General features: G+C 33.7%; 2 protein-coding genes across 4 annotated transcripts; both read right to left on the reverse strand.

Annotated features, from left to right (window-relative positions):
- Positions 1-10,172: 10,172 nt before the first annotated feature.
- Positions 10,173-13,753, reverse strand: LOC106663938 (40S ribosomal protein S6). The gene is made up of 5 exons (XM_014389192.2): positions 13,636-13,753; positions 13,034-13,238; positions 10,928-11,073; positions 10,657-10,863; positions 10,173-10,408 (listed from the first exon to the last, which is right to left on the reverse strand). Exons 1-5 carry the CDS (start codon positions 13,639-13,641, stop codon positions 10,217-10,219), a joined length of 756 nt encoding a protein of 251 aa, XP_014244678.1. The 5' UTR covers positions 13,642-13,753; the 3' UTR covers positions 10,173-10,216.
- A 3,696-nt stretch (positions 13,754-17,449) lies between these two features.
- LOC106663947 lies at positions 17,450-26,055 on the reverse strand. Of its 3 annotated transcripts, none has more exons than XM_014389207.2 (7): positions 26,005-26,055; positions 21,496-21,645; positions 21,231-21,426; positions 20,947-21,174; positions 20,732-20,881; positions 20,432-20,660; positions 17,450-20,375 (listed from the first exon to the last, which is right to left on the reverse strand). In XM_014389207.2, exons 2-7 carry the CDS (start codon positions 21,631-21,633, stop codon positions 20,276-20,278), a joined length of 1,041 nt encoding a protein of 346 aa, XP_014244693.1. In that variant the 5' UTR covers positions 21,634-21,645; positions 26,005-26,055; the 3' UTR covers positions 17,450-20,275. The 3 variants fall into 3 exon arrangements, with proteins under 3 accessions (XP_014244693.1, XP_014244692.1, XP_014244691.1); XM_014389206.2 differs by having other exon boundaries at positions 25,929-26,018; XM_014389205.2 differs by lacking the exon at positions 26,005-26,055 and adding an exon at positions 25,246-25,537.
- Positions 26,056-26,657: the final 602 nt, after the last annotated feature.

Consider the following 26,657-nt stretch of genomic DNA (forward strand, 5'->3'; position numbering starts at 1 on the left):
TATCGTTTAAACGATTGATACAAATGATTGCGGTGGGCAAAAACCATTTTTTTAAATAACCTTGTCCCTCGGGGATATTTATATTCGTTTAAGCGTTGCATTCGATCGACCACGTGTACAAAAATACTAGAACAAAAACAATTCTCTGCAGTACCTTTTCTGACATTTCGACTGTTCATACCGATAAACTGTTTTGCTTGTTTTTTTGTTGTTTTTTTTTTGCCATGCTTGCAACATTTTTGGCTTTAGTAAAAGATATAACATAAAACTGATTGATCTTTTGCAAGGAATAATTACATTTAAAATATAAATAATTACATTCACTAATTTCGTGGTCCGCTTGACCAATTAATATATTACAATTAATTAAGGTTTTTAGTTGAGATAAAAAAGTCAATGGCACGAGCGGGATTCGAACCCACGATCTTCGGCTAGATACGCCTCTGCTCTACCACTTGAGCTATCGTGACCTCGATCCACTCGGACACCAACTTCCCATCTCAACCCCACCTTTTGAATTTTCCCTCCTTTTTGCCATTTTTCAAATGTCGTGTAATCGGATTGGATTCTCGACGACAAATGAAATGGCCACGGAGAGCTTTAGTGAAGTATACTTCATTTTAAATCATTAAATTCACTAATTTCGTGGTCCGCTTGACCAATTAATATATTACAATTAATTAAGGTTTTTAGTTGAGATAAAAAAGTCAATGGCACGAGCGGGATTCGAACCCACGATCTTCGGCTAGATACGACGCTGCTCTACCAATTGAGCTATCGTGACCTCGATCCACTCGGACACTAACTTCCCATCTCCAACTTTGAAAAATGGAAAAAAGAAGGGAAAATTCAAAAGGTGGGTTGAGATGGGACGTTGTGTCCGAGTGGATCGAGGTCACGACAGCTCAAGTGGTAGAATAGCGGCGTATCAAGCCAAAGATCGTGGGTTCGAATCCCGCTCGTGCCATTGACGTTTTTATCTCAATTAAAAACCTTAATTAATTGTAATAAATAATTACTGTAATAAGCTTGTAGGAATGCCACCGAATATGAGAACTGTGTTTGAAAACTGTACCATGTTGAGATTTTTAGAGGAAGCAGGACTGCTTTACTGTATATAGTGAATATATTTATTTACATGAATGTGGAATACCCCGTCGGCTCTCAATTAACTGTGTATATACAATTTTTTCGTATACACGTATAATATGTATATAATATATATGTGTGCATGGTAAGGAATAATAGGAAGAAGTATTTAGGAGAGAATGAGAGTGAGTCTGATTGCTTTGGGAGGTGAAATGACGTAGCTGCTGATAACCCCGGAGCTCAACATCAATAGCTGGGCGGATCCCGGTCTGCCAACACCCGAGGAGAGGACTGACAGTAATTTATTGTAAATTACACAAAAACTGGTATTGCCTACCAGCTGCGAGAAGTGATCGGCTTAACTCTAAACTCGGGTGTATGTATGTACATGCAGATTTGAGGTTATATAAATCAGCAATTTATCGAAAAAAAGCTGAAGGTTTCGCATGAAATTCTCATTGTAAGATATTCTTGAATAAAAGATTTTTACTATTAGCCGCTGAAAGTTCAAAGCTTGTGAAATTGTTAAAACTGAAAGAGAGCCTGACTTGAACTTGAACAGTAGACCGGACGACATTGCTTTGGAAAATGTGTAGTACCTTTGGAAATGAAGAAGGACTTAGGGCGATCTCGTGAACGATGAGATCCAGCTGAACATTAGCTAGGGAATGCTGTATACTCTTAGTGCTGTATACTGTTAGTCGATATCCACTTGAAAAAGATGAAAAATAGCAGTAGACATTCAGCATGAACTTACTTACAATCCAGCAATCCGAGGGTAGATGTGAGATGATATTTTGCAAAAATGTTGTTACTTCGAAGACGTTATTCATCACAGGTTTGCTTGATGGATGTTCTAAACAACTCAAAACTGAATATGGATATTTCAAATTATTATTATTCTATTATTTTTAATTAAAATAACCGATATATTCTTGTTAGTCGGATAAAACAAAATATAAAATACAAACCAAAAACAAACAAATGTTTCCTCATTTTTAAAAATGGATTTACTCAAAAATAGTACACACGAAGATCACTCTTTTTGGAAACAGTCACATTTTCTTGTCTTTTCTCCAGTTGTGTTTTCTTTTACCAAGGAAAGATAGCATCTTGTTCCACAATTTCGCATATTATTGTGAGAATGAGTCATCGTCGTCACCGGCAAGTGGATATCAAGGCAGTTGGTGTTTCTCAGTGTTGTCTCCCGGGTTTGAGATGCCGAGATATAGAAGTACCAATAGGAGGCCACTACCAAGTGGATCTGGCGCATTACGACGCTAAGGGAGGACAGAAATATTGTCAATGCTGCAAGGCGGAATCCTTTCCATAATGCCCGCCAGATCCTAAACGTACAAGATGATTTGGCAAGGCCTTTATCAACACGAACTTTATCAAACGATTACGAATTGTTTGTGGGAAGTTGGCCTCACATCGTATGCCCCTTTGAGAGGACCTGCAGCAACAGCCCGCCACCAGCACCTCAGGAGAATAAGGTGCAGCGAGAGCCTAGAAGAGAACACCAACTGAATATTGTTATTTTATTGATGAGTCGCGTTTCTGTCCGTATAGTGATAGCAGGCGCTGAAGGTTCTACCGAGAACAGGGATGCATACAATGCCCCAGTTTGTGCTCCCTTCAGTGTAGTTTGGAGGAGGCGGTGTAATGATCTGGGCTGGGATTTACACTGGAGGACGAACTGCACTCCATATTGTTGAAGGCAACCTCACTGGAGTCCGTTATGCCCAAAAAATTATTGAGAAATATATCCTTCAAACCAGAGATCTCATTGGCAGGGATTTTGGATTTCTGGGTGACATTGCTAGATCTCTTGGAGGCAGAGTTGTTCATCAATGTTTAGAAAACCTGGTAATTTCCCATCTGCCCTTACCCCAGTGTCTCCAGACCTCAATCCATTGAGCACATGTGGGATGCTTTACAGACACCTTTCGATCGGCATCCGCAGGCAGTTGACCTGCAACAACTGTGAGCAGCGTTACAACATGTATCAGAAGTAAAATTCCTTATGAAATAGCGACAACCTTATTAACAGCTTATTAGAGCACAAAGATTTTAGCTAATAGTGGACATTATACACGGAATTTTTTTTTTACCTTGGTTTTCACCATTAGCGCAAAGTCCACACCTACACCCGGGAAGAAGGGAGCCCCAGCCCGCCCACCTGGGAAAAATGCGGCACCAGGGGACTCCACCTCAAATTCCAATTTGACTCAAGTACGTCCGATCTCCTGGTGGGATGTACGTGTGTGCCTGGCCACCCACATTCCAAACCAATCGGGGACGGCTATCGATGTCCATGTACCAGAGCCACCCCAGCGCCACACAACCCCAGCAACAGACAAGGGCCCCCCCCGCTCCCAGGCATCAGGCCAGAAACAATTATCGTCTCAAATAGTTATGTGGCACTCATGGACAAATTTAACGATATTTGTATAAATACAAAGATCTTTAGGAAACAGTAGACATCTATAATCAAATGGTTTGTCCAACGTTTTTAGTTTATACAGTTCATCAAACATTTCTTTCCTTTCTTTTTTCATACTGTGAACAAACCATAAATATGTGCTCTAGGTCTTCTGTTATCCCACAGCTCTCACACTCTTTGCTATTCCTCTGACCAATCTTCTGTAAATAAGCGCCACATATTCCATGATTAAGTCTCATTCTGGTTATTATTGTACAATTTCCTTTATTGGTCGTGCTCAGGTAGAACCAAGGTTTTTTATTTACGTTTGGATTAATTTTAAAATAGAAAGAGCCCGTGTTACTTCTTTGGATCGTACGATTCCATTTCCGGAAAAGTTTGGCATGAAAAAAACTTTTAACGTCCTGCCATGGGACTGAAATATTGTTCCATTCACCTTGTTTTATAGCATTCTTAGCCAACTTGTCAACAATTTCGTTTTGTTCAATACCAGCGTGGCCCTTAACCCAGCACAGGCAGGCCTTTATTTTCCTACGTTGTTCCAAGATATCTAAACAGTCCACGATATCTTTGATCATATAATTTTGGGAATTGAGATTATGCCCCTCTATAGCTTGTAGTGCACTCTTTGAGTCGGACATTATCATAAAATTGTCACTATTTAACTCATTTTCTAAAATGTATTCTAAAGCCTTCAGAATGCCATATAGTTCTGCCGAGAAAATACTGGTGATTTGGGGGAGTTTAAATTGCTTCCCCTGTTTTACACGGAATTAATTGTTTAAAAAAATTATTTTGGCCAATAAACAAAATTATAGAATTAAAACCTTTTATTGCCTTAATTTTCAAAATTTCTTAATTAAATTTTCCTTCGGTAAAAAATGCTAGGGAAAGTAAATACTACAAAATTGCCAATATCCCCCCTTCATTTTTCAGCAGTTTATTATCGCAGAACTTTACTAGGAACAAGTAGAAAGAAATGCGAAATGGGCGCATAGTTACGGAGCTGATTACCCGTAAAGATCGGTTTCAACATAACTTTCGGCCCTACACTTTCCGTCGGACCAAGATCACATTGAGATAGAACAACTACCAAACCATTTTTTTTTTTTTCGAAGGTCATCGCCAACACGAGGACTTGTCACTGAGAGTACGGGTACGAATCCAGCGGCCCTGAATTACTTGCAAAAGGCTTTTTTTAACACCGGCACCCCGGGTGTTCATACAACCTCGTAAAACAACCCCTGTGAAAAAAGGCCTGTATAGCTCAAAAGCGGTTTTCCCACGTACCACCTCCACTAACAGGGCAGTTGCATAGGATATGTTCAGTTGTTTCCGTTTCTTCTAAACATAATCGACATAGGTCATCTGATCACATTTTTTAAGATAATACTTAACTGGAGCATGTTCTGTAAATACGCCTGTTAAAATCCCACCATACAGTCAAGACCATTAAATTATTGTTTCTACCCATGGCCTACCTATGGTTGAACAGAAAAAATGTTTGCAAGAGATTTTTGAAAGCCATTCCATCGAGAAACTGAATGAAAGATGACTAAGGACCGTAGATCACAATAGAGTGATAACATGTTTTGAACATTGACATTTTGAATGTTTATTTTATTTTATAATAAAGGAAGAAATTTTTTTTTCCCTACCCAGTAAATTGTGCATGCTTGTTTTATTTAAATTTGTTTAATGATTTTTATTTTATCATCATAGTAGTACATCGGTTTGAACTATAATCATAATGATTATTTGGAGATCGTGAGATGCGGCCTGGTGTGACGTAGGTTTTTAGAAAAATATTTTCTTTATCGTGCCAACTTTATCGTTTCGATCTTTATTGAGATCATCTTCAGGGCCTGGGATTTATAAACATTGTTTAAATTTAACAAATACAAGTAGGATGTGGAAAAAAATGAATTTTTACAATGCTAGAAATTTTAGATTTAATCAAAGTATTTGTACTCACTCAAAACATAAAGCATCAATATCTCACTGACACTCTCAACACGACACACAAAAATGACACATCTACCAGAAAACAAATACTTAGAGAAGATGATCCCAAGATCTTCAATCCTGAAGGTGATCTCAATAAAGATCGAAACGTTGGGACGATAAAGAAAATGTATTTCTAAAAACCTACTTCACACCTGACCGCATCTCACGATCTCCAAATAATCATTGGCTAACGGTCACTAAACACCACACATATAATCATAATCCTACAAGAATGGTAACAATCTCTTTTCGAGATCACGATGATCAACGTTCTAATCAAACAACATTATTTATACAAACATGTTAAATCATTTCATGTCAAGTCACCCTCAGAAAGCTCAATCGGATTTTGGAAAACGCTTGTGATTACCAGACTTCGCTGGAATATGCACTCCAAATGCTATTGCGACTCCACTGACATTTACATACCATTAAACTCTTGGCTTAAGGGGCGCATTCACAACGATGGCTGGATGGAATATAAATTTATTGATGCGCCTCAAATGGGAACTATTGTTTTAGCCTAGGAATTGTACACACCTGGAGTTCATTAATATAACATCCTAGAAAAAAACTATTGTATGGACTTTTTCAACATTTATATTATATATAAAATAAATGACAACTCTATTACAATAGGTTCGGTTTACAACTAATAATTATTGTTATCAGCTTATATAAAATAGAAGAATTCGAGTGAAGAACACAATATCCTAGAATTGCTTTTAGCCCCACCATCAATATAGAAGAAGTATGATTTCAGGAAAAACATGGAAATGGGTCGTAACATACGGACTCCGTTGTGCATTTGCCTCTGTCGCGGCGAGTTATCTACCAAAAAATTTTATTTTCTTATCGTTTTTATTTGATTTTTGGCAATATTTTAGACTGTTTGACCAGCTCCTAGTTTCGGGTTTACCGTTTCACTTTGAATTGAAAGATTGTTAAATACCAATAATGAAGAATTCATAAAAAAATATGAAAGCATAATAACGAATTTTGGGTGCGTGTGCGTTGATTGAAAATCACAAGAAAATCGCGATTCCTTTTAAAAATTTTGTTAATTGTGATATGGGAAGGACAAGTTTTATTGTAAGTTTACAGTGTAATAATAGTCATTTAGGCCAGAAAGAACAAAGCAAGCACCTATTTTTTAATAAATTATTTATTTGCAGCCTATACATATCAAAATATATATTACAAATACATATGTGTATGTTTTTTTTCTCCCAGTCCAAACACTTGCACCCGGAGGACTCATCCTAAGAGAAACCAGCAGATGCACTCAATATGAGGAATTAATAAAGGGTGTGGAAGTCTCATTACTTAAGGGCCTCCTGGATGGTTCTCAGGATGGAAAGTTTATTTAAGACATGGACAATAGGATTAGGATGGATCATCTCGGTGTGGAACTTGTGGAAGCGCGATCATATCATTGACAAAAGGATTGTTGAGGTCATTGTAGATAGAGAGGAGTGACAGGAAGAATTGGATATGCTGGATATTGGATGGCTTGGCGGAACCCCACAGTTCCACTCCATAAATAAAAAGTGGTCGCTGTTATACCTTGTATAGAGTTAGTTGAAGGTCAAAACAGATTTCGGTCCTAAAATTGTTCGTAGTTGTCCATGTCTTCTGTTAGTTGGCTTGTGTGGGATTCCTTATCAGTGCTGTCTAGGTATATGCCTTAAGCAAATGTCATGACTCACTTAACAAGACTGTTTTTTCGATTTTTAACTAGGTACATTTTTCCTCTTTCAGTTTTGTCCTCCACTGTTCACAGCAGTCTTTGATAAACCAGGTGTTCTTGGATGTTGGGGGTTGCTTGGATGGGATTTGGGTTAGAAGAAAAAATAGCAGTGTCTTCTAGGTAGATGGTGTTGGGATTGTAGGAAAGTCAGCAGTACATACGGATAGCCAGATGGATCCAAGAATGCTCCCTTATGGGACACCAGCTTGTATTGCTCTGGTATCTGAGTATTCATTGCCTCATCTCACACTGATGCAGCAGTCAGGTTAACATGATTCCAGGAAAAGGTAATAAGGGGGTGGATAGGAAGCGTTTAAGTTTTATAAAGGATGCCTGGGTGCCATAACCAAAAAACGCCTTTGCTACATCCAGAAACACACCCAAACGATAGTGTTTACTGGAAGACATGAGTCATGACTGTAAATGATGTAAACTTACTTGTTGAGAAAGAATGTCTGTATGAAACTAGAATGGAATTTTAAAGTTTAAAAATTTGTCATTTGAGAATTTTTGACATCCCAAGAAGGCTGAAGAGGATATATAAACTTTGAGAATGAGAATGACTACAAAATACTTTTATAAGAGAGGAAAGTAAGTGGTGTGTAGGATGTCATAATTATGGTTAATATTACTATGGCCTTCTGAGGTTTCAATGTATCGTGCAGATAACGGTTCTCATAAAAACAAAAATTAAATGTGTATACTATGTTTGCAAATATAATATAATAGTGATAGGCTACATCTGATACTGGGACAAAACCTTTGTACATGTACTGTTTTAGAGAGCGGTCATAGTGTTTCAGATTCAACCGGACAGTGCTGCCATGCCTCAGTTCACTGCCTTACAAAGAGCGACGTAGTTTTCCACCCAACACAGACAGCTCTCTGCAAGACAGTCAATATTAGGTCCACAGTTTCAGGTCTTAAAGGTGTTTCCACACATATAGTTGTGTATTGTTTATGATAAATAGCATTGGCCACACTTTTTGAAAAACAACAACTTTTATTTCTACAAAATACAAATACTATTGGGTTGTCCGGAAAATAATGCAGGATTTTAAGTTTTCATTAAAAAAAATCTATATAAAATATTCTGTTTACGTTTACAGGATTACTCATTTGTATGAATNTTTGATTAAAGAACATTGCTTTAAAGTAACTAGTTTCTTTTTTTTTGTTTAATACCAAAATCCTGCATTATTTTCCGGACAACCCAATAAAAATAGAAAAAAAAACTTTCTAGAAATGTGTGGTATTTAGTGACCATTAATTAATGATTATTTAGAGATCGTACAAATAATCATTTCTAGAAATGGTTAACCTTACACATATTCATACAGTACTTACACGCACTCGGCCATAGCTACACCATCATAAAGCATATACAGTATACACTATTAAACGCAGTGTGATAGGTATTCTAGGTCTAGATTAGAAATCTTTGAAGGAGAGGACATCACCAAATCACTCCCCCGAGATTAAATGGTCCAAAATCTTGGGGTTTGTGAACAGGTCCAAGAGATTTATGCAGGAAACGTGAGCTGACCAAGTCCCAGACCTTTTAGGGATGGGGTACGAGAATACCCAGGCATTTATTAACCCTTTGGGTCTTGGTCGCTACCGTGCATAATATATATATACACTACAATTAATTAAGGTTTTTAGTTGAGATAAAGTCAATGGCACAAGCACGACTCAAACCCACCATCTTCGGCTAGATACGTCGCTGCTCTACCACTTGAGCTATCGTGACCTCGATCCACTCGGACACCAACTTCCCACCTCAACCAAACCTTTCGAATTTTCCCTCTTTTTTGCCATTTTTCAAATGTCGTGTAATCGGGTTGGATTCTCAACGACAAATGAAATGGCCACGGAGAGCTTTAGTGAAGTATACTTCAATTTTAATCATTAAATTCACTAATTTCGTGGTCCACTTGACCAATTAATATATTAAATTGATTATTATTATGATTAATTATATTAATAATAAATAATAATAATTATATTAATATATGATAATTATATTAATTATTGTTTCAACAAATTTTTTATTGTTATAGAGTCCAATCCGATTACACATTTGAAAAATGGCAAAAAGGAGGGAAAATTCAAAAGATGCAGTTGAGATGGGAAGTTGGTGTCCAAGGTCACGATAGCTCGAGTGGTAGAGCAGCAGCGTATCAAGCCGAAGATCGTGGGTTCGAATCCCGCTCGTGCCATTGATTTTTTTATCTCAACTAAAAACTTAATTAATTGTAATATATTAATTGGTCAAAAGGACCACAAAATTAGAGAATTATATATACACTATTGAACTTGATTTTTATATTTCCCTTTCCTTCCTTTCAACTAAAATAACTTCATTTCCAATATTATTAACTGTGCCTATTGAATAAACCTTGAATCAGAAATCCAATTCAGAAAATTCCCATTCTCAACTTCCTTTGAGTACAATCACTTATGATCAAAGAAAATTCCTCATATTTACCACATTCCCCACAACTTTCACAATCATAAAAACAGCAGAATACAAATTCATGTTTCACAATTTCGTACAAAACAAACATAACACTACAAGAATAGCATTACACTATGAGAAAATGAAATATTTGGTTCAAATTTCGTATTATTTAAATCTGTATGTATAATTATTTTTCCCAATCAACATGTTTGTGATATACCCAGGCCCTGAAGAAGACCCGAACAAAGGTCAAACAGCAAAAAGATGAAACAATGGTGTTCGACTAAAAAACCTCACTCCTAACCACTCTTCACTACTTAACAAATTATTGAACAACCGGTCATTAAATAACAAACATTAGAAATTTTGTAGAAATGAATACAGAATTTGTGAACAAAGGAAATAAAACACAAAGCCTTGGGTAACCTCAAGAAGGTGTTTTTTTATTTATAATAAAAACTTATTTTTGGGGACCACTGTGAGCCGAAGATTTGGAATCACGCATAGATGCAGACCTGCGGCGTTTTAATTCTTCCTGGCGCCTGGCTTTGGCCTCCTTTTGACGTTGAGCCAAAAGTTTGGCATAGTCACGGACTTGTTCTTTCCTCTTTTCTGCCCTCCTCTTCTTAAGAGCAATCCTGTGCCTCTTGCGCTGTAAAAAATATACAATATAAATGCCAGGCCAGTGTGTTGAGATTATTTTATTGATAGTTTATTTCAATGTATTAAAGGTACACAAGTGCCGAATTAAAATAAAATAATTCAGCACATATAATCAATAACAATTTGATTTCCCACACGCGTATAACTTGACTGACTATCGAAAACTCAGTAAGTAAATTAATGTGGTCGAACAATGAAAAGAAAAAGAAAATTTATTTGTAAAATTTAAAATTATACCTGCAGAACAACTGGTGTGATCAAGCGTTGAATTTTCGGGGCTTTTAGACGTTGTTTTGTTTGTCCTTCTTTAAGGGGAAGTGGACGTTTGATGACATAATGTCTTACATCATCTTCCTTGGACAAATTGAAGAGCTTACGGATCTTAGAAGCTCTCTTTGGCCCTAGACGACGAGGAACATGGACATCTGTCAACCCCGGAATATCCTAAATTACAAAATTCCTTGTTAGCACACTTTGCTATCAAATTATAATAATATATATTGTTTACCTGCTCTCCTTTTTTAACAATAACTAGAGCAAGAACACTGAGATTTGCATCCACAATACACCCTCGGACAGATTTCCTTTTCCTTTCACCTTGTCTCCTTGGTCTATAGCAGGAATGTCCTTTGGACAGAAGTAAACGTACTCTCCCTGGAAAAAAAGGATTTATAAAAAAAAATAAATAAAAAATTAGTAAAATATCCTTTTTCTAAATAAAAATGAATTCCGAAAACTAGTATGGAACAGCCTCAAGTTAAAATTTAATTGAAATTAATGAAAAAATTAATTTCTAGCAACATACTAAACGTAATACAATGAGATTAAGGTTTAGCTTGATATGTCACCCCCATCTATGATCTTACTAAAATATGTTTGTAAATACAGATGCCTACATGCCAGTTGTAAACCAAATAATTTGTGCTAACATTTTGGTTGAGAGAAAGGAAGGCAGGTAGGACTGATGTGATTTGATAAGTCAAAAGTTTACTTCTAGAGTCACTACCAAAGAAATTTTATGATAAAAATCTTAAAAATTATTATCCCACCTTGGTTTAGAAAGAGAAAACCAAAAGATTATAGTACTTAAAAAAATGTGTGGTGATTAGTGACCGTTAATCGATAATTATTCAGAAATCGTGAGATGCGGTCTGGTGTGATGTAGGTTTCAGAAAAACATCTTTATCATGCCAACGTTTCGATCTTCATTGAGATCATCTTCAGTGCCTGGGATTTACAAGCATTGTTTACATTTAACAAATACATGTGAAAAAAGTGAATTTATACAATGCAAAATATATTTTTTATATTCAATCAAAGTCTTTCTACTCACTCAAAGTGTTTGTCTTCTGTGTAATTGTGCCATTCTTGCGTGTCGTGTAGAGAGTGCCAGTGAGATTTTGCTGTTTCATGTTTATATATGTTGGATTTTGAAGGGGTGGGGAAGGAAGTCTGGACAGAAAGACGTTTTTATATGAGGAGTCGGCTTCTTTGAGGTGAAAAGAGCCGACGAAGGGAAAAAATGTGTTGGTAATGGTTCGGCCAGATTATCCTTTCAGGATTATATAGAAAGGGATAAATAGGAAAAGTAAAGCTAAATTGTTGGACAATTAGATTATGTGAAAGATATTTGATGTGTGGAATGATATATGTATGTTATCTATATTGAATTTGATTAATGATATTGGCGTAGCTGCGACTGAATTTACAAAAACCTGTTCTGTAATTGATGCTGTGTTTATCTCTGTTGATATAAACCATTTCTAAGAAATTACGTTTATGTTTGTTTTGTTCTGTAAGTGATATTTTTGGATTTTTGAAGTCGAAATTGTGTTGATGTTCAAAATGGTGGGTAGCGAGTGCTGTAGGATTTTTCTTGGGTTTTTTGCAATCATCGATATGTTGCTTTACTCTCTTGTCCAGATATTGAGAGTAAGACCGATGTAAGTTGCCGGAGAGTTTAAACAGTTGATCTTGTAGATTACGTCAAATTTATTTGTTATTGGTGTGGGATCTTTAATTTTGGAAAAAAGTGTTTGGAAGGTTTTATAATTTTTGAAAGCTATTTTGAAGTTATCGGACGAGAGAAATGTGTTTAATTTATGGCCTTGAATAAATGGAATGGAAATGTATGCTTGTTTGTTTGTATTTGATATACTTAATGTAGTATTATTAGTAATAGTGGATGGTGTTAGTGTTATCAATCACTGGCACTCTCAACACGACACGCAAGAATGGCACGATTACCCAGAAAAGACAAACACTTTGAGTGAGTAGAAATACTTTGATTGAATAAAAAAAAATATATTTTGCATTGTATAAATTCACTTTTCCACATCCTAAATGTATTTGTTAAATGTAAACAATGTTTGTAAATCCCAGGCCCTGAAGATGATCTCAATAAAAGATCGAAACGTTGGCACGATAAAGAAAATGTTTTCTGAAACGTACATCACACCAAACCGCATCTCACGATTTCTGAATAATTAAAAAAGAAAATTTTTTGTTCTCAAGCCAAAACCTTATACTGAAATGGCATGTTTTTAATGGAAACAATTTCTAGCCCTAAGGAATTGAATAATGCCGAAAAATTGTTACTTGAGCTTCTTCTTACCATTGGTGAGTACACCTTGCTTCATGGGAAAACCTTGGTTGTCATTACCACCAGATATTCTGACAACGTAGCCTTTCCACTCATCACCGAGTTGGTCGGCCTCGACCTCAGCTCCCATCCGCTTGTCATAGAAGATGCGGAGCTTGTGCTCATCCACTATCTCGAACAGTTTCTGGCTACCATTTGCCGGAAAAGAGACGTTCAACTGAAACATAAACAATTATATGTTATGTTATGTTAAACTACAATTAGAATATGAAATACGCAATAACTTATGTCGTACCACAATTATACTGTATCATACCGATTGAATTGAAATTTACTTAAAACATTAATCGAAGAAAATAATTTTAAAGTGGTATTTTCACGTTTGGGAAAATTTAAGTGGTTGTTTTTATTATTCTTAAGGGCGAATTTCTACATAAGGCATGAGGTTTCGGTCAGTTCGGGTAACCTCGATCACCAAAAGTTCATCCAGAATTATTAGAGACATCTTTACGAAATTCCAGCCGGAACTGGATTGTTTAAAACGCAGTCGACGTGTAGAAGTTACTCGACTATTAAAATTGAACTATTTAATCAAATATACTTAAAAAACTTGCCTTCATGTTGTCAGACGAAGTTCCACGCCATGCACATAGAAACTAGAAGGTGTGAGGTTGTCGGATTCACTCGGTTAGCCTACACAGTACAGTAACCACAATAAGGGTTACTTAATAGTTAAAACAATCTGTTTCTTTACTTTATTAAAAGTTTTAAACAACAATGGGCATAAATAATTGTGATTAATATTATTTAAAGACTATTAATAACGACATTAATTTATCAACTCTAAATAATACTTCTGGAAATTTTTCCTAATGATTCCGCTGGAGCGCTACTTAAAGACTACAAAAACAAAGTTAAGGATTTAACTTTGTGCTTTGTACTTTGAAACTCTGTAACTATGGATGGCTAGGGATAGTTAGGGGAACTAGGGTTGGTTCACATATAGTTCTAAAACAAATGACCAGGTATATTTTGTTCGAGTTCAAAAAATGGGTAATGAAACTCATTAGTTAGTACACCTCGGCTTCTCAAGCTGAAAGACATGCTATCAATGATTGTGCCATAAAAATCTTCAAAGGCATTTTACTGACAAAACAGTCCTCATAAGATTAGACTATGTAACCTTAAAAGTCTTAGCTCATAAAAAGGTTGTGAAACAGTCAACAATCCAAAATCTTCAAAACCTGGGAAAACAAAACAATCTGACAATATCTTGGGGGCACAAAGAAATTTTGGAATAATGAAAACAGGCAAACTACCAGAGGAGGATCTGCACGGCCCAGAAATTATACTTGTGATAACAAGATCAAATATACACTATTCAAACTATGTGCGGGTTCACAAAAACCAGAAGGAGAAGTAGAACAATTCCAGTCTCAGTAAACTCACGGTTAAAGAACCCTCACCAAAAGAGGAAGTTGGACATGTAAAACTCAGGGGACTAGGTCCACTGGTCATTGGCATCTGAGAAAATACCTACACAACATATTCAACGATAATCCCATTTGTAGGTTATACAATGAGGAGGAAGAGACTGCCCTATATTATCTTCAAATGCAAAGCAATCACTCAATGGAGATCTAGTTAGATAAAAAAGATATGGGAAAAAGAATCACAGCAATGATAGTCAATGGCCTTAAGAAAAGGATCAAATCAATTGAACTGAAATAAGGAACTAGGAAAAGTACAAAGAGTCAGAAGGCTGCAGTGCTTGTGGAATACAAAATCCTCATCTAGCATTCCCATGTCATCACAATCATCATCTATTAAAATACTAGTTTTCCTAAAATAATGAGTTTTACTTTAATAGATTTAGATTTAAGCTGCTTGAGCCTACTAGGTTATTTAACCAACATCCTTTAAATTAACTGAATTATGAGAAATTCAGTTGATTGCAAAGGAGGCTGCAACATCAGGTCCAACCCTTGACATTAAAATTCCTAAAGATGACGGGAAAAACTTTTTGGAAAAGTTTTGTAGAAATCTGTGGCAAGAAAAATACAACGCATCAAACGTTGTTCCCTGAGCTCAAGAAAAAACCATGGTTTTCGGAAGGCGATAGCCCAGAAGGAATGTCAAAGGATTTTTATTCTACTATTTTTAGACTGAAGACAAATCATGGCCTATGGGGTAGCTACAAGAAGAGAATCGGTTTGGCATCGTCTCCGAACTGTCCCACTTACAATTGCCCTTCAAATCCTTCCCACATAATTTTTGAATGTCCAGAATATGAAAATGAAAGAGACAAACTGTTAAAAAATCTGAGCAAAGTCCCAAATATTTCAAAACCAATAAACTTAGAATCTGTTCTAATAACCAACAACCCATCAGCTTTCAACACAATCTATGGATTTCTAAAGTCCATAAACATTTATTTTTGATTATCTTCAAGCATGAAAATTTAGAAGATGAGAAGATGATGGAGCTGAATGAGTGGTGCGGGCGCGCGGCAGGGACCTGGCCCTGGTCGGCCGATCACGCTCGACAGTAAAATGAAAATAGAAGAAAACTTCATGGGTAATATGCCAGCGTAAACAAAACAAAAAATCTACAATTTATCATCTATAGCCTTTATAAAAGTGTCAGGAAATAAACCAACACTTACTTGTTTTTTGAATTTATTTTTGGATGAATTTGTCACTCTATTATAAATAAGTTTTTTTTTTTAAACGGAAATCATAAAAGAAAACCATTCTGGCTTTCTGGTTAGTTTAAACTTCAAAAGAACTGACATAGGCTTTATTAACTTTGGAATTCTACAGGGGTCCTTATTAGACCCTCTTCTATTTTCCTTGTACATCAGTGATATCTCTTCTGCTTTTATTTCCCTTTCATTCCACCTATGCAGGAGACTATCAATTATGAGCTTAATGTTGCCCGGCTGATCTGTCCTTCTGTATAAATAGTTTTAACCATGAGCTTTTCAAAGATCTGAATAGACCAAAATTTGAAACTTTAATAACATGTTCAGTATTATTGTCAATTTATTGAAGTAGTGAGGAGCAGTCAAGAAGGAGTAGTTTAAAAAAACACCTTTTTTTATTTTGGTTGATGTTTCGACCTTTATTCAGGTCATCTTCAGGGCATAAAGTGAGGTGCTATTTATATGTTATATTATTGTTAATATCCTTATCCTTAGAGGGTGTTGAACTGAAGAATATTGATAATCTAATGGTTAGACAGATTTTTATACAATACCTTATTCCATTAATACCTCTCACACAAGTTTAATATTATGCTCAATATTTATTGAAGATGAGAAATATTTTCAATATTATTTTAGTCCATTTTAGGCATCTCCATATAGGATAATTTAATTTACACATTTCAATATTGGAACCATTAGGAAACTTTATATGTTCTATTGACAGTTAGTTCTTCTGTGTTGCAAAAATATTTTCTATTATATTGAATTGGCCATAACAGTTTAGGTGTTGACACGGCGCTCATCACTGTAAGGCAAAGGTCCCGGGTTCAAATCCAGCAGCCCTGCATTCGAACCTGCCATACTCACAAATGGGCTTTTGACAAAAACACTGGCACCACGAGGGTCCTTATAATCTCGTAGTTGAAATACCAAAAGTACAGAAATGATAATTCATCACCTCAGGGTAATACTGGATCAAAAAACATAAATTTCATTATTGTGATTTTAAAGTTTAGATCTTTAATAAAAATTCAATTCTTGTACAACACATATGTGGTTGTTTACATAAATCTTTGATTTGCTGGGCAAGTAAAATGGGATAAGTCAAGGTGTATGAGGCATAAAGACTTACTGGAATTTGTACTTATTTCATTTGATCAAAATTTAACTTATCCTATTTTGCCCTGAGGGTACAGAATTTAACTGTAAAATGAACACTTTTTTTAAATTGGGATAATTAATTAGCTTGTTATTATTATTATTATTATTATTATTAATTTTTAAGGGCGTTTTAATGGCTAAGGTCATTTCACGCCCTAACCTTCTATCTTAGGTTAGCTTTTGGTATTTTCTGTTGGAATAGTCTTATCTCATTATCAATCCAGTTTTCTTGTCTGTTTTACATACCACAACCCCCTAAACCGTTATGGCCACTGATGCCTTCCCAAATATGATTTTGATGCTGGTACTTACAGAGAACGCAATTGTAGAAAGGCATTAGTTATTTCTTTAATAAGTGGGGTACACTCACAATAGCCTAAACAATACGTGCTATACTTACCAATTTATAAACTAAGCTTAATTTTTGAATTTAACAAAGATGTAAAAATGGATTCACATTTAATAAAAAAAAACACAAGTTATACAATTTAATAATTGAAGTTTTAATAATAGAGAAATTCCAATGAATAAATAATACAATTTTGAATTTTTTTGTTTTGAAATTAGTGTTTAAGGTCTCACAGATAACATTTCAATTAAATGTCTCTTTTTTTGTATATTCTTTTAATCAATCAATTTCTTTATATAGTAATTTTAAAACACATATTTTATGCATAGTTTTTAACAGTCTTCACTTATTGTTTGACACTTTTCACTCTCTTTCTCACAACACTTTTATTTCTGCCAAATAAATACTTAACTATACAATCACAAATATAATTTTTTTTGTTTCTTATTTAAATTGCTACGCAGTGCTATGTTATTTACATTTAATTCAACGTTTTACCATACAATTGAGCATTTATAACATTTGGCACCTTCACAAATAATTAAGAAACAAAACGGCAATACCTTGATGTAGATGTTGAGAAAGGGGGAAATAAATTAATTATATAAATCACATACTAACAACAATCACTAGATGTCTGAAATAAATAGTAAAAAATGACTTAATTAGGTACAATAATAATACTCGATTTGCTACAATGTAAAAACTAAATTATTTCTATTATAGTATGACTTTGAAATATCACATAAATAATATTTGATGCATCATCAAATACATTTCCAGTTAAATAACATTCTTGAGATACTCAGATTTACTATCCGACTACTTACATTAATTTATAATGATTGCATATATTTCTTAGTTATTATTTGAACATAAAAATTAATTAAAATATACCATTAAATTTGTATCATAAAAGCCTACTGGTCCCAGTAGTGCAACATGATTTCCTTTCTTGTAACATGGACAAAATAACAATGGATTTTTGTTTTTGATCAGTCGGTGAATGAAAGAGCCAATATGCATAATCCTCCCACGTAGTTTTTCGATGTCTTACAAATACAATTTTCATGTAGAAAAAATTTTAAAATCTAAAAATATTGTTTTATAAGAAGTTAAAAATATGATTTTATCCCCAATGGAACAATGTATAACATGGCAATGTTTCAAAAATGTTCTCACTTCCTACATCCCGCACAAATTTTGTTTACAATTTAAAAAATGCCCAATAATTAAAAACATTAAAAAAAACCGTTCTAAAAACATTTAAATCTTAATGCAAAATCCAAAATTTTTAACAAAATGTTTGGTTAAAATAAACTTTTTATCTACTGTCTACTGTTGCTTAATAGAACAACTTCATTATGATGAACACTGTTTTCTGTATTCTTATTGTTTATATCATTGTTCTTTAATTTTTTTCACATTCTGAATCGTAGGCATGGGAGAAGTTCAAATTTTTATTTCATAATAAACATTTACACATGTATCAATTTACCTTTAGAAACTACATTTATTAAGTTAGGTATTAAATTGTTTAAAAATGGATTTATGCATGATATATGTTGAAGCGATGCTTCAAACTTAAATCAACATATGAATCTATATATCAGTGTCTTTTTTTTTTTTCTTCAAGGATATTAGCACACCAAGATGATTAAAATATATAAACCATAATAAACAAACACGGGACCATGGAGGCCAAGAATGTTAGGGCACCTGAGTTTCGCTCTTGATATTTAGTCCGATTCCAGCTTTGGATTTTCATCCACATCCAACGTACCGTTGGGACATAAAGACATCCTTATAACAGGATATGCTTTATTTGTCAATACACCATCAGCAAACCAACAAATGTTGCTGATTTTTAATGACATGGAAAAACCTATTGAAAAATTTTGTAGTACACGAAAACACAGTTTGCAAAGATTAGTATTTCATGTTGACTAAATAATTTACAATAATCACAATCAGTACCAACATTTTTATTTTATATGGTACTTAAGATGTCATTTTTTTTTTTTTTTTTTTTTTTTCGGAAATGGGCTTTATAACTTTCAAGAATTGGTTACTCCATCTATTTTAACAATGTTTTAGTTATATAGCTTTTTAGTTTGCAAATTAATTCAGCTTGTTTGAGGAATTCATTTATACATAATTTAACGCACTATTAAGAAATTTTTCTAATTCTCTTTTTTTTACCATTCATCAAAAAACAAATTAACTTTTTTCATTTTGTAGTTACTGAAAAACCAAATATTGAACAATCAAACCTGAATAAATGGCTAGTTGAAAAAATTTAAGAGAAAATACTTTTCTAGCTTGATTTCGTCAAACTTAATCACAGCCAGTAAACATGAATATTGAATTTCACTTACCAACACATAAAAGAAGTTCATTAAAGCAATAAGCGTAATTTTCTAAGTTAACAATAATATTATTAAATAAAAATATACTAACTCTGTTCTAAATTAGGCCTTCAAAATTAATTTAAATGTTTTAAGCCATTTTGTGACAAACTGATGAACAATTTTCAATTAAATGATGGGAAATGTTTATTCGTTAATGTAAAGCTTTAAAATTCTGCGTGTTGAAATTTTTTTAAATAGTACCAACTGGAATCCAATAAGTCAAATAGTTGCCAGGATGTTTTTGCAATTAATAATTTTGTACTTTTGGCAATAAGGAGGTCGCCTCACTGATTCCTTTTTCTGCCCAAATGTTAATCAATCTAACTCAAACAGCAAACTTTTCAAAAATAAATTTTAATGCAGTTGCTTGAGTCATCGTTCTGTCATAACTGTCTGCTAACGAAAAAAAGCTGTGAATGATTTTCAAATGCATTCCCTTGGAGATCTTTTCAGATTTGAAAACCTACAAGTTTTTGAAATCTAACTTAATTTAAAACCAACTTAATTATTATCGGCAAATTGGTTGACCTGACTTGACTAGATCAAAAATATTTTAAAAAGGACATATTCTTTTCCTATTAACTTTTTTTTTTATCGTGATAATAAGAATGACAAACTTCAACAATTTACTCTTCTTCTTCCTCAGATGAAGATGAAGCTGGCATACTGCTGAACCAATTTTCTCTTGCACATGACATAGTCACTCCACTTTGGACTCCATTGCACCTGTGCAAACACATATTTATAGAACAAGTCATAACGACGAGTTATTTTATACTTACCTTTGAGGTTTTCTACACTGAGTCGGAAGTGTAAGTGAGGTTCTGTAGAAGGCTTGTTGATCAGCTTCTTGAGTTCTTCTATGCAAGGTCATCGTTTGAAGATCTTCTTGATATTCTAATCCTCCAGTGAGCTGTTGAGCACTTATATTACAGTTTTCACATTCGCTTCGATAATCATCCAGCTCTTCTATATGACTAACTTGTTCAGAAACACTTCGGCTAACATTAGCTTAAAATTACACAAAATTAGCCTGAATCAACAATCTTTAAAATTAGTAAGTTGACAAAATGGAAAATTACTTGGCTGTGAGATGGTCGCCGGTGGCAACGACAGTTGGACTGGCAACTGCTCTGACAAAGGAGTTACTGTTGGAATAATTGCACCACTGGTGGCTAAATTCACAGGAATTGTTCTATGCTGAGTGTGCAATTGCGATGCCACACTGGGTCCTGTATATTTTCAAAAAAAAAATTAATTTTTAATATAATTGTTATGGGAAATCCAAAATAACTACCTGGTGCTCTTGCTAGAGCTGCTTCAGCTCTTGCAGCAGCAACAGCTTCTTCGTAAGGAGGAGGTGCTTCCCCTCTTGAGTAATAACCACTCCCAGGTGGTTTCCATAAAGGATAGTGAGCAGTAGATTCTTCAAAATGTGGTTCTGGTAAGTACCCTAAACTACCTGCTATATAACCAATACTTCCCAAACTTCTTTCTTCTTCAGTCAACTCCCTATTTTGCCTCCCTTTGGAAAAATAACAGAGTATTTAACAAGTTTTTTGCAATGCAATAACAAATTACCTCTAATTTTTCGCTGTCGCAACCTGTGCAGTAGAAAGACAAGTAATGAAAGTGATAATATTGCAGTAATTGCTGTAGCTATAAGCCGAAGGCCTAAATCTGCATTGAAATCGTGTTCCGAATCATTTTTGCCTAATGTGTCATCTAAGCAAATGAATTCGCAACAGGAATTTCCCACTCTAAATGATTTACAGTCCTAGAGACATATATTTCATTACTGTTTAATAGTTTATTACATTTTGAATAAAATATAAAAAATGATTACTTGTGGAGGGGAGCAAAGGACAGCCTTACACCATTTAGGAGCACCGTTATCACATACGCACAATGTGCAAGCATCTGGCCCTGGTACAAAATGGAGCCCAGGTGAGATCGTTCTTCCATGCAAATCTCTGCAATCCATTGTATGACCATTCTAAAACAATTTAAACATTCCAAGAGTGTGTTAACTGTAAATGTGAAATTATATTTAATTACAGATCATCAATCTTTTTTTTTTAAATAGTAATATGTTGTGTACAATTTCTACATTTTGCCTTAATTTACAGTTTAATAAAGATAATTGTTAATATGTACATAAAAAAGCCTAAATGACTAAAATAACATTAAGTACTAGATGTACCTAATTCAGTGAATTACTGTACATTTTTTTTCATTCAGGAGAAAATACAAGTATACAAGGAGTATATACGATTACTGGTTAAATATTGTCTCTGATCCTTACTGATTTTATCTGTTTAACATTAAAAGGAAACAAATGCTAACATAAAATCAGCATAGAATATACCTAGTGATTTTAGGAATGGAATCCTTCACAAGATATCAGAACGCCCTATTAACAATTATATTTTCAACTGAAGTAATAGCGGTTCTCTTATATCAGGTTTGGAAAAATTTAAGTATTACTTTACTTAAAGCACAATACCACTATTTGTTACATATTTGTGCCAGCCATCGGGTCAAGGTACCTCCCCACAATTGAAGGACTCTGACTCTTTTCTTGGCCAGGTTTAGAGAAGGATGGGCCTGTGATTCAGAATTTGGTTAAATTTTCTTTTTAAATATTTTTTTTTTTTAATAACAAAGCATTAAAGTACGTTAGAAAGCTCCTTTTAATTTGTTTCCGCTTTTCATTTTTGTTTATCCTTTTGGTTTCCAGTTTGGGCTTGGTTGATTTTGGCTAAGCTTTCGGGAGGGGTCTTCCAGATTTGTTTGATTTTTTGGGGAACACCGAGGAAGGCAAATAACTTCCACTATATATTTAGTACAGCATATATAACCACAAGTTAAATATTTTATGATTTTCATTGATTTTATGTTTCAAGTGCCAAAATAAAACAAATGTTAACATAAAATCAGCATAGAATATTTCTAGAGTAATCACAACAATCATAATCACAAGGGATCAAACACCCTAATAACCAAAATAATGTGGTCCTTATATTTGTACTGAATAATTTTAAACCAATACATTACTTAAATTGTTATACTATACTTTAACCAAATACTTAGTGCAGTATATACAACTACAAGTAAAATATTGTCTCTGGTTCTCACTAGTTTGACCTTAAAAAAAAGAAAAATTATAAAAATGGTTAACATAAAATTAGCGTAGAATTCCAGGAGTGGAATCTTTCATCACAAAAGATCAGAAGAACACCCTAATATCCAAATTGAGAGGGGTTCTTTCAGTTTTGGATAACTTTACAAGTGCAATACTATACTTTCCCTACATAAATTGTAATAATGTCTCTAGTTCCCACTGGTTTTGCCTTTCAAATGTCAAAATGAAACCATTATTAGCATATAATATCAATAGAGTTTCTAGGAATGGACTCAGTCAATGTCAAAGAGCTAGAAAACTGAATAACTAAAGCCACAGTTGTATCTTTATTGGGTTTGATTGAAAAAAGGTACGAATAATAAGGCTGCTGTATGAGGATCAAACATTCTACAGTTTATGTCACTTCACAACTGCAAAATTATTGGCAAATACAATTCAAACCTGAACTTTTCTAATGTAACATATATTCTTGTATATACATATACTACACACATAATAAAACAATTTGCCTCTTGACAAGGTTGAATATGAAGGGATTGATGCAAGGTGAAAGATTTCTCTCCCCAGCAGGCAGGATTTGAAACTTCATAAAACAACTTAGTTTTAATCAGTGAAATGTATAATATACGTCAATACATTTATTAAAATGATTTGAAAATATTGGAAAGGGTTGAATTTAATAACAGAAACTAATCCATGAAATGTGAAAATGTTTGGTTTAACTAAAATTAAAGATTAGGAAAGAATTATACCTAAAAGATTAAGAAAAGAAAGATTATACATATCAGCAACCCCCCTCTTAACTATTTTCTGAAGATCATGGGCAAAGCAGAGGCTGAAACATGCCGACTCTATCAGGAGGAACCAGAAACATCGGCACACATCCTTTGTGAACGTGAATTATTAGCCCGTTACAGTACAACACTTTTGTAGAAAATTTCTGACACCAAAGCTCCACAAAGAGGAACCTAGGAAAGTGCTTAGTCTAGGAAAAAGTGCACTTTCCAAGGTATGGCTATAATTTGTAGGGGTTCTACAATAGACAATAGGTCGCAGTGAAGAAAAGGATTTTTAAAATCCTTATTCAACCACCAAACCTCAAAATAACAACAAGAATCATCAAACAACAATCATAAAGCACGATGTACTTCATTTGATATAATTTTTAAACTTAGTTTTACATCATTAAAATGTATATTGTACATCAATACAATGCATTTATTAAAATGACTTTAAAAAATTTGAAAGGGTTGAATTTAATAATAGAAACATAATCCATGATATGTGAAAATGTTTGGTTTAATTAAAATTAAAGATTGAGAGAGAATTATGCCTGAAAGATTGTATAGCATCAGAAATTGATACATAATGATTGAAGAAAAAATATATAAATCAAAGAGAAAAGGACAGATTCCAAGTAGATAATTTATAGGGGTTCCACAGTAGTCCTTCATAGATCGCAGTGAAGAAAAGGATTTTTAAAATCCTCGTTCAACCCCAAACCTCAAAATAACAACAAGAAAACTTCATAAAACAGCTTAGTTTTAATCAGTGAAATGTATATTATACGTCAATACATTTATTAAAATGACTTGAAAATATTGGAAAGGATTGAATTTAATAACAGAAACTAATTCATGAAATGTGAAAATGTTTGGTTTAACTAAAATTAAAGATTAGGAAAGAATTATGCCTAAAAGATTGTACAGCATCAGAAATTGTTACATAATGATTCAATAAATAATATATAAATCATAGAAGAAAGGACAGTTTCCAAGTAAATAATTTATAGAGGTTCCACAATAGACAATAGGTCGCAGAGAAGAAAAGGATTTTTAAAATCCTTATTCAACCCCAAACCTCAAAATAACAACAAGAAAACTTCATAAAACACGATGTACTCCGTTTGATATAATTTTTAAACTTAGTTTTACATCAGTGAAATGTATATTATACATCGTTACAATACATTTATTAAAATGACTTGAAAAAATTGGAAATGGTTGAATTTAATAACATAAACATAATCCACGAAATATGAAAATGTTTGGTATAACTAAAATTAAAGATTAAGAGAGAATTATGCCTGAAAGATTGTATAGCATCAGAAATTGTTACATAATAATTCACTAAATGATATATAAATCAAAGAAGAAAGTAAATTTCTATCAATTGAATAATGTAATTTTTTTAATTCAAGATTAACAATTATATGTTTGGCCTCATCACTTTAATATTTCCAATATTCATTTGTCGAATGAATTTTTATAAGTATTATTGCTAATAAAAAATAAGTTATTAGGGATGTAAAGTTGTTTTTAGTAGAATCTGTTTTGTTTATAAACAAAGAACATAATAATAGAGGAATTTGAAATTATTGGTTGCATCGTTTAAATTTTGGTGTAAATTAATGACATTGGTTAAGGTACAAAGTGATAAATGTTAACTTACTATTCGTCATCAGAGACGAAACAATGACGAAACACCTGAAACTCAACCTCGGCCGAGGTCATTGTCGATATTACCGCATCGTTGGGTCGAATTTCCTAATTTGACAAACTACCGTTTGAGCAAAAAAACACCCTCCAAGGCGTTAATTTACGTAAAATAAAACATAAAAAATAATATTCCAATTCAAACTAATGGTTAATCATCGATCGATGGTAAACATGGCCGGCCGGGGGGATGATTATGAAGATGCCAGACTCGAAAACTACCCCTGACCGACGCAGAACTTAGGGGATGAAAGCGTTCAAATCAGACGATGTCTTTGTTTTTATATCAGGCAGAGTTAAATGGAAGGACGCTTTGTGAAGAATATTGTGCTTTGTCAATTTTTTTTAATTTTAGCTTATTTAAGCTTTAAAATTTTATACAAATAAAAAATTACAATCTAGCATCCCCTAAACTGAGCGCCACTTTCGAACCCCGATCATTACACGATTCCTACAAAATTCTTTACAGATGTATCCACTGCAGTAATTTACGAATAGTCAAACCCGAAAATAATAATTTTCATTGAATATAAAACTTTTATGGAACTTTTGCAAAGGATGGTTTTACCTACTACAAATTGGTTAAACTCAATTTGTGAGTAGAACCAAACTTTTCAAAAAGAGAATTGACATACTCACCCCATTTCAATTATTTATATTAATTTTCTAGTCAAAGCATTTAATGGATTATAACACAATTAATAACAAACACTACCTTTTCTTACTTAAAATCATCTGGTAAACAAGAACTTTAGAAACTTAAATTAAGACTTTCATGCTCAAAAATCAACAAACACATTCAAAAAATCCGAAAATTTCACAGTTGTGAAAATCTCAGATGATATTTACCTAGGTATTGGTCATTATAAGTGTAATATGTCATCGATTAAATACTAAGTTTTCCTAAAATATTGAGTTTTAATTTAGTAGATTTAGATTTAAGCTGCTTGAGCCTACTAGGTTACTTAACCAACATATTTTAAGTACTAACTGGATTATGAGAAAAATCTACATTTTCTCATCTAGTCTTTAAAAAGCATCAGGAACTAAACCAACACCTACTTGTTTTTTAAATTTATTTTGTGATGAATTTATTCTATTATAAATAAGTTTGTCATACTCATTCTTTAAAGTGGAAATCATAACTGAAAACCGATCTCGTTTTGTAGTTAATTTAAACTTCAAAAGAACTGACATAGGCTTTATTAATTTTGTAGTTTTACAGAGGTCCATATTAGACCCTCTTCTATTTTCCATGTACATCAGTGATATATCGTCTGTTTTTATTTCCCTTTCATTCCACCTATGCAGGAGACTGTCAATCATGTGCCTACTGCTGTCTGGCTTATCTGTCCCTTTGTATTAATA

Source organism: Cimex lectularius, unplaced genomic scaffold, assembly GCF_000648675.2.
Source record: "Cimex lectularius strain Harlan isolate CLEC.00 unplaced genomic scaffold, Clec_2.1 scaffold41, whole genome shotgun sequence".
Classification (NCBI taxonomy): Eukaryota; Metazoa; Arthropoda; class Insecta; order Hemiptera; family Cimicidae; genus Cimex; species Cimex lectularius.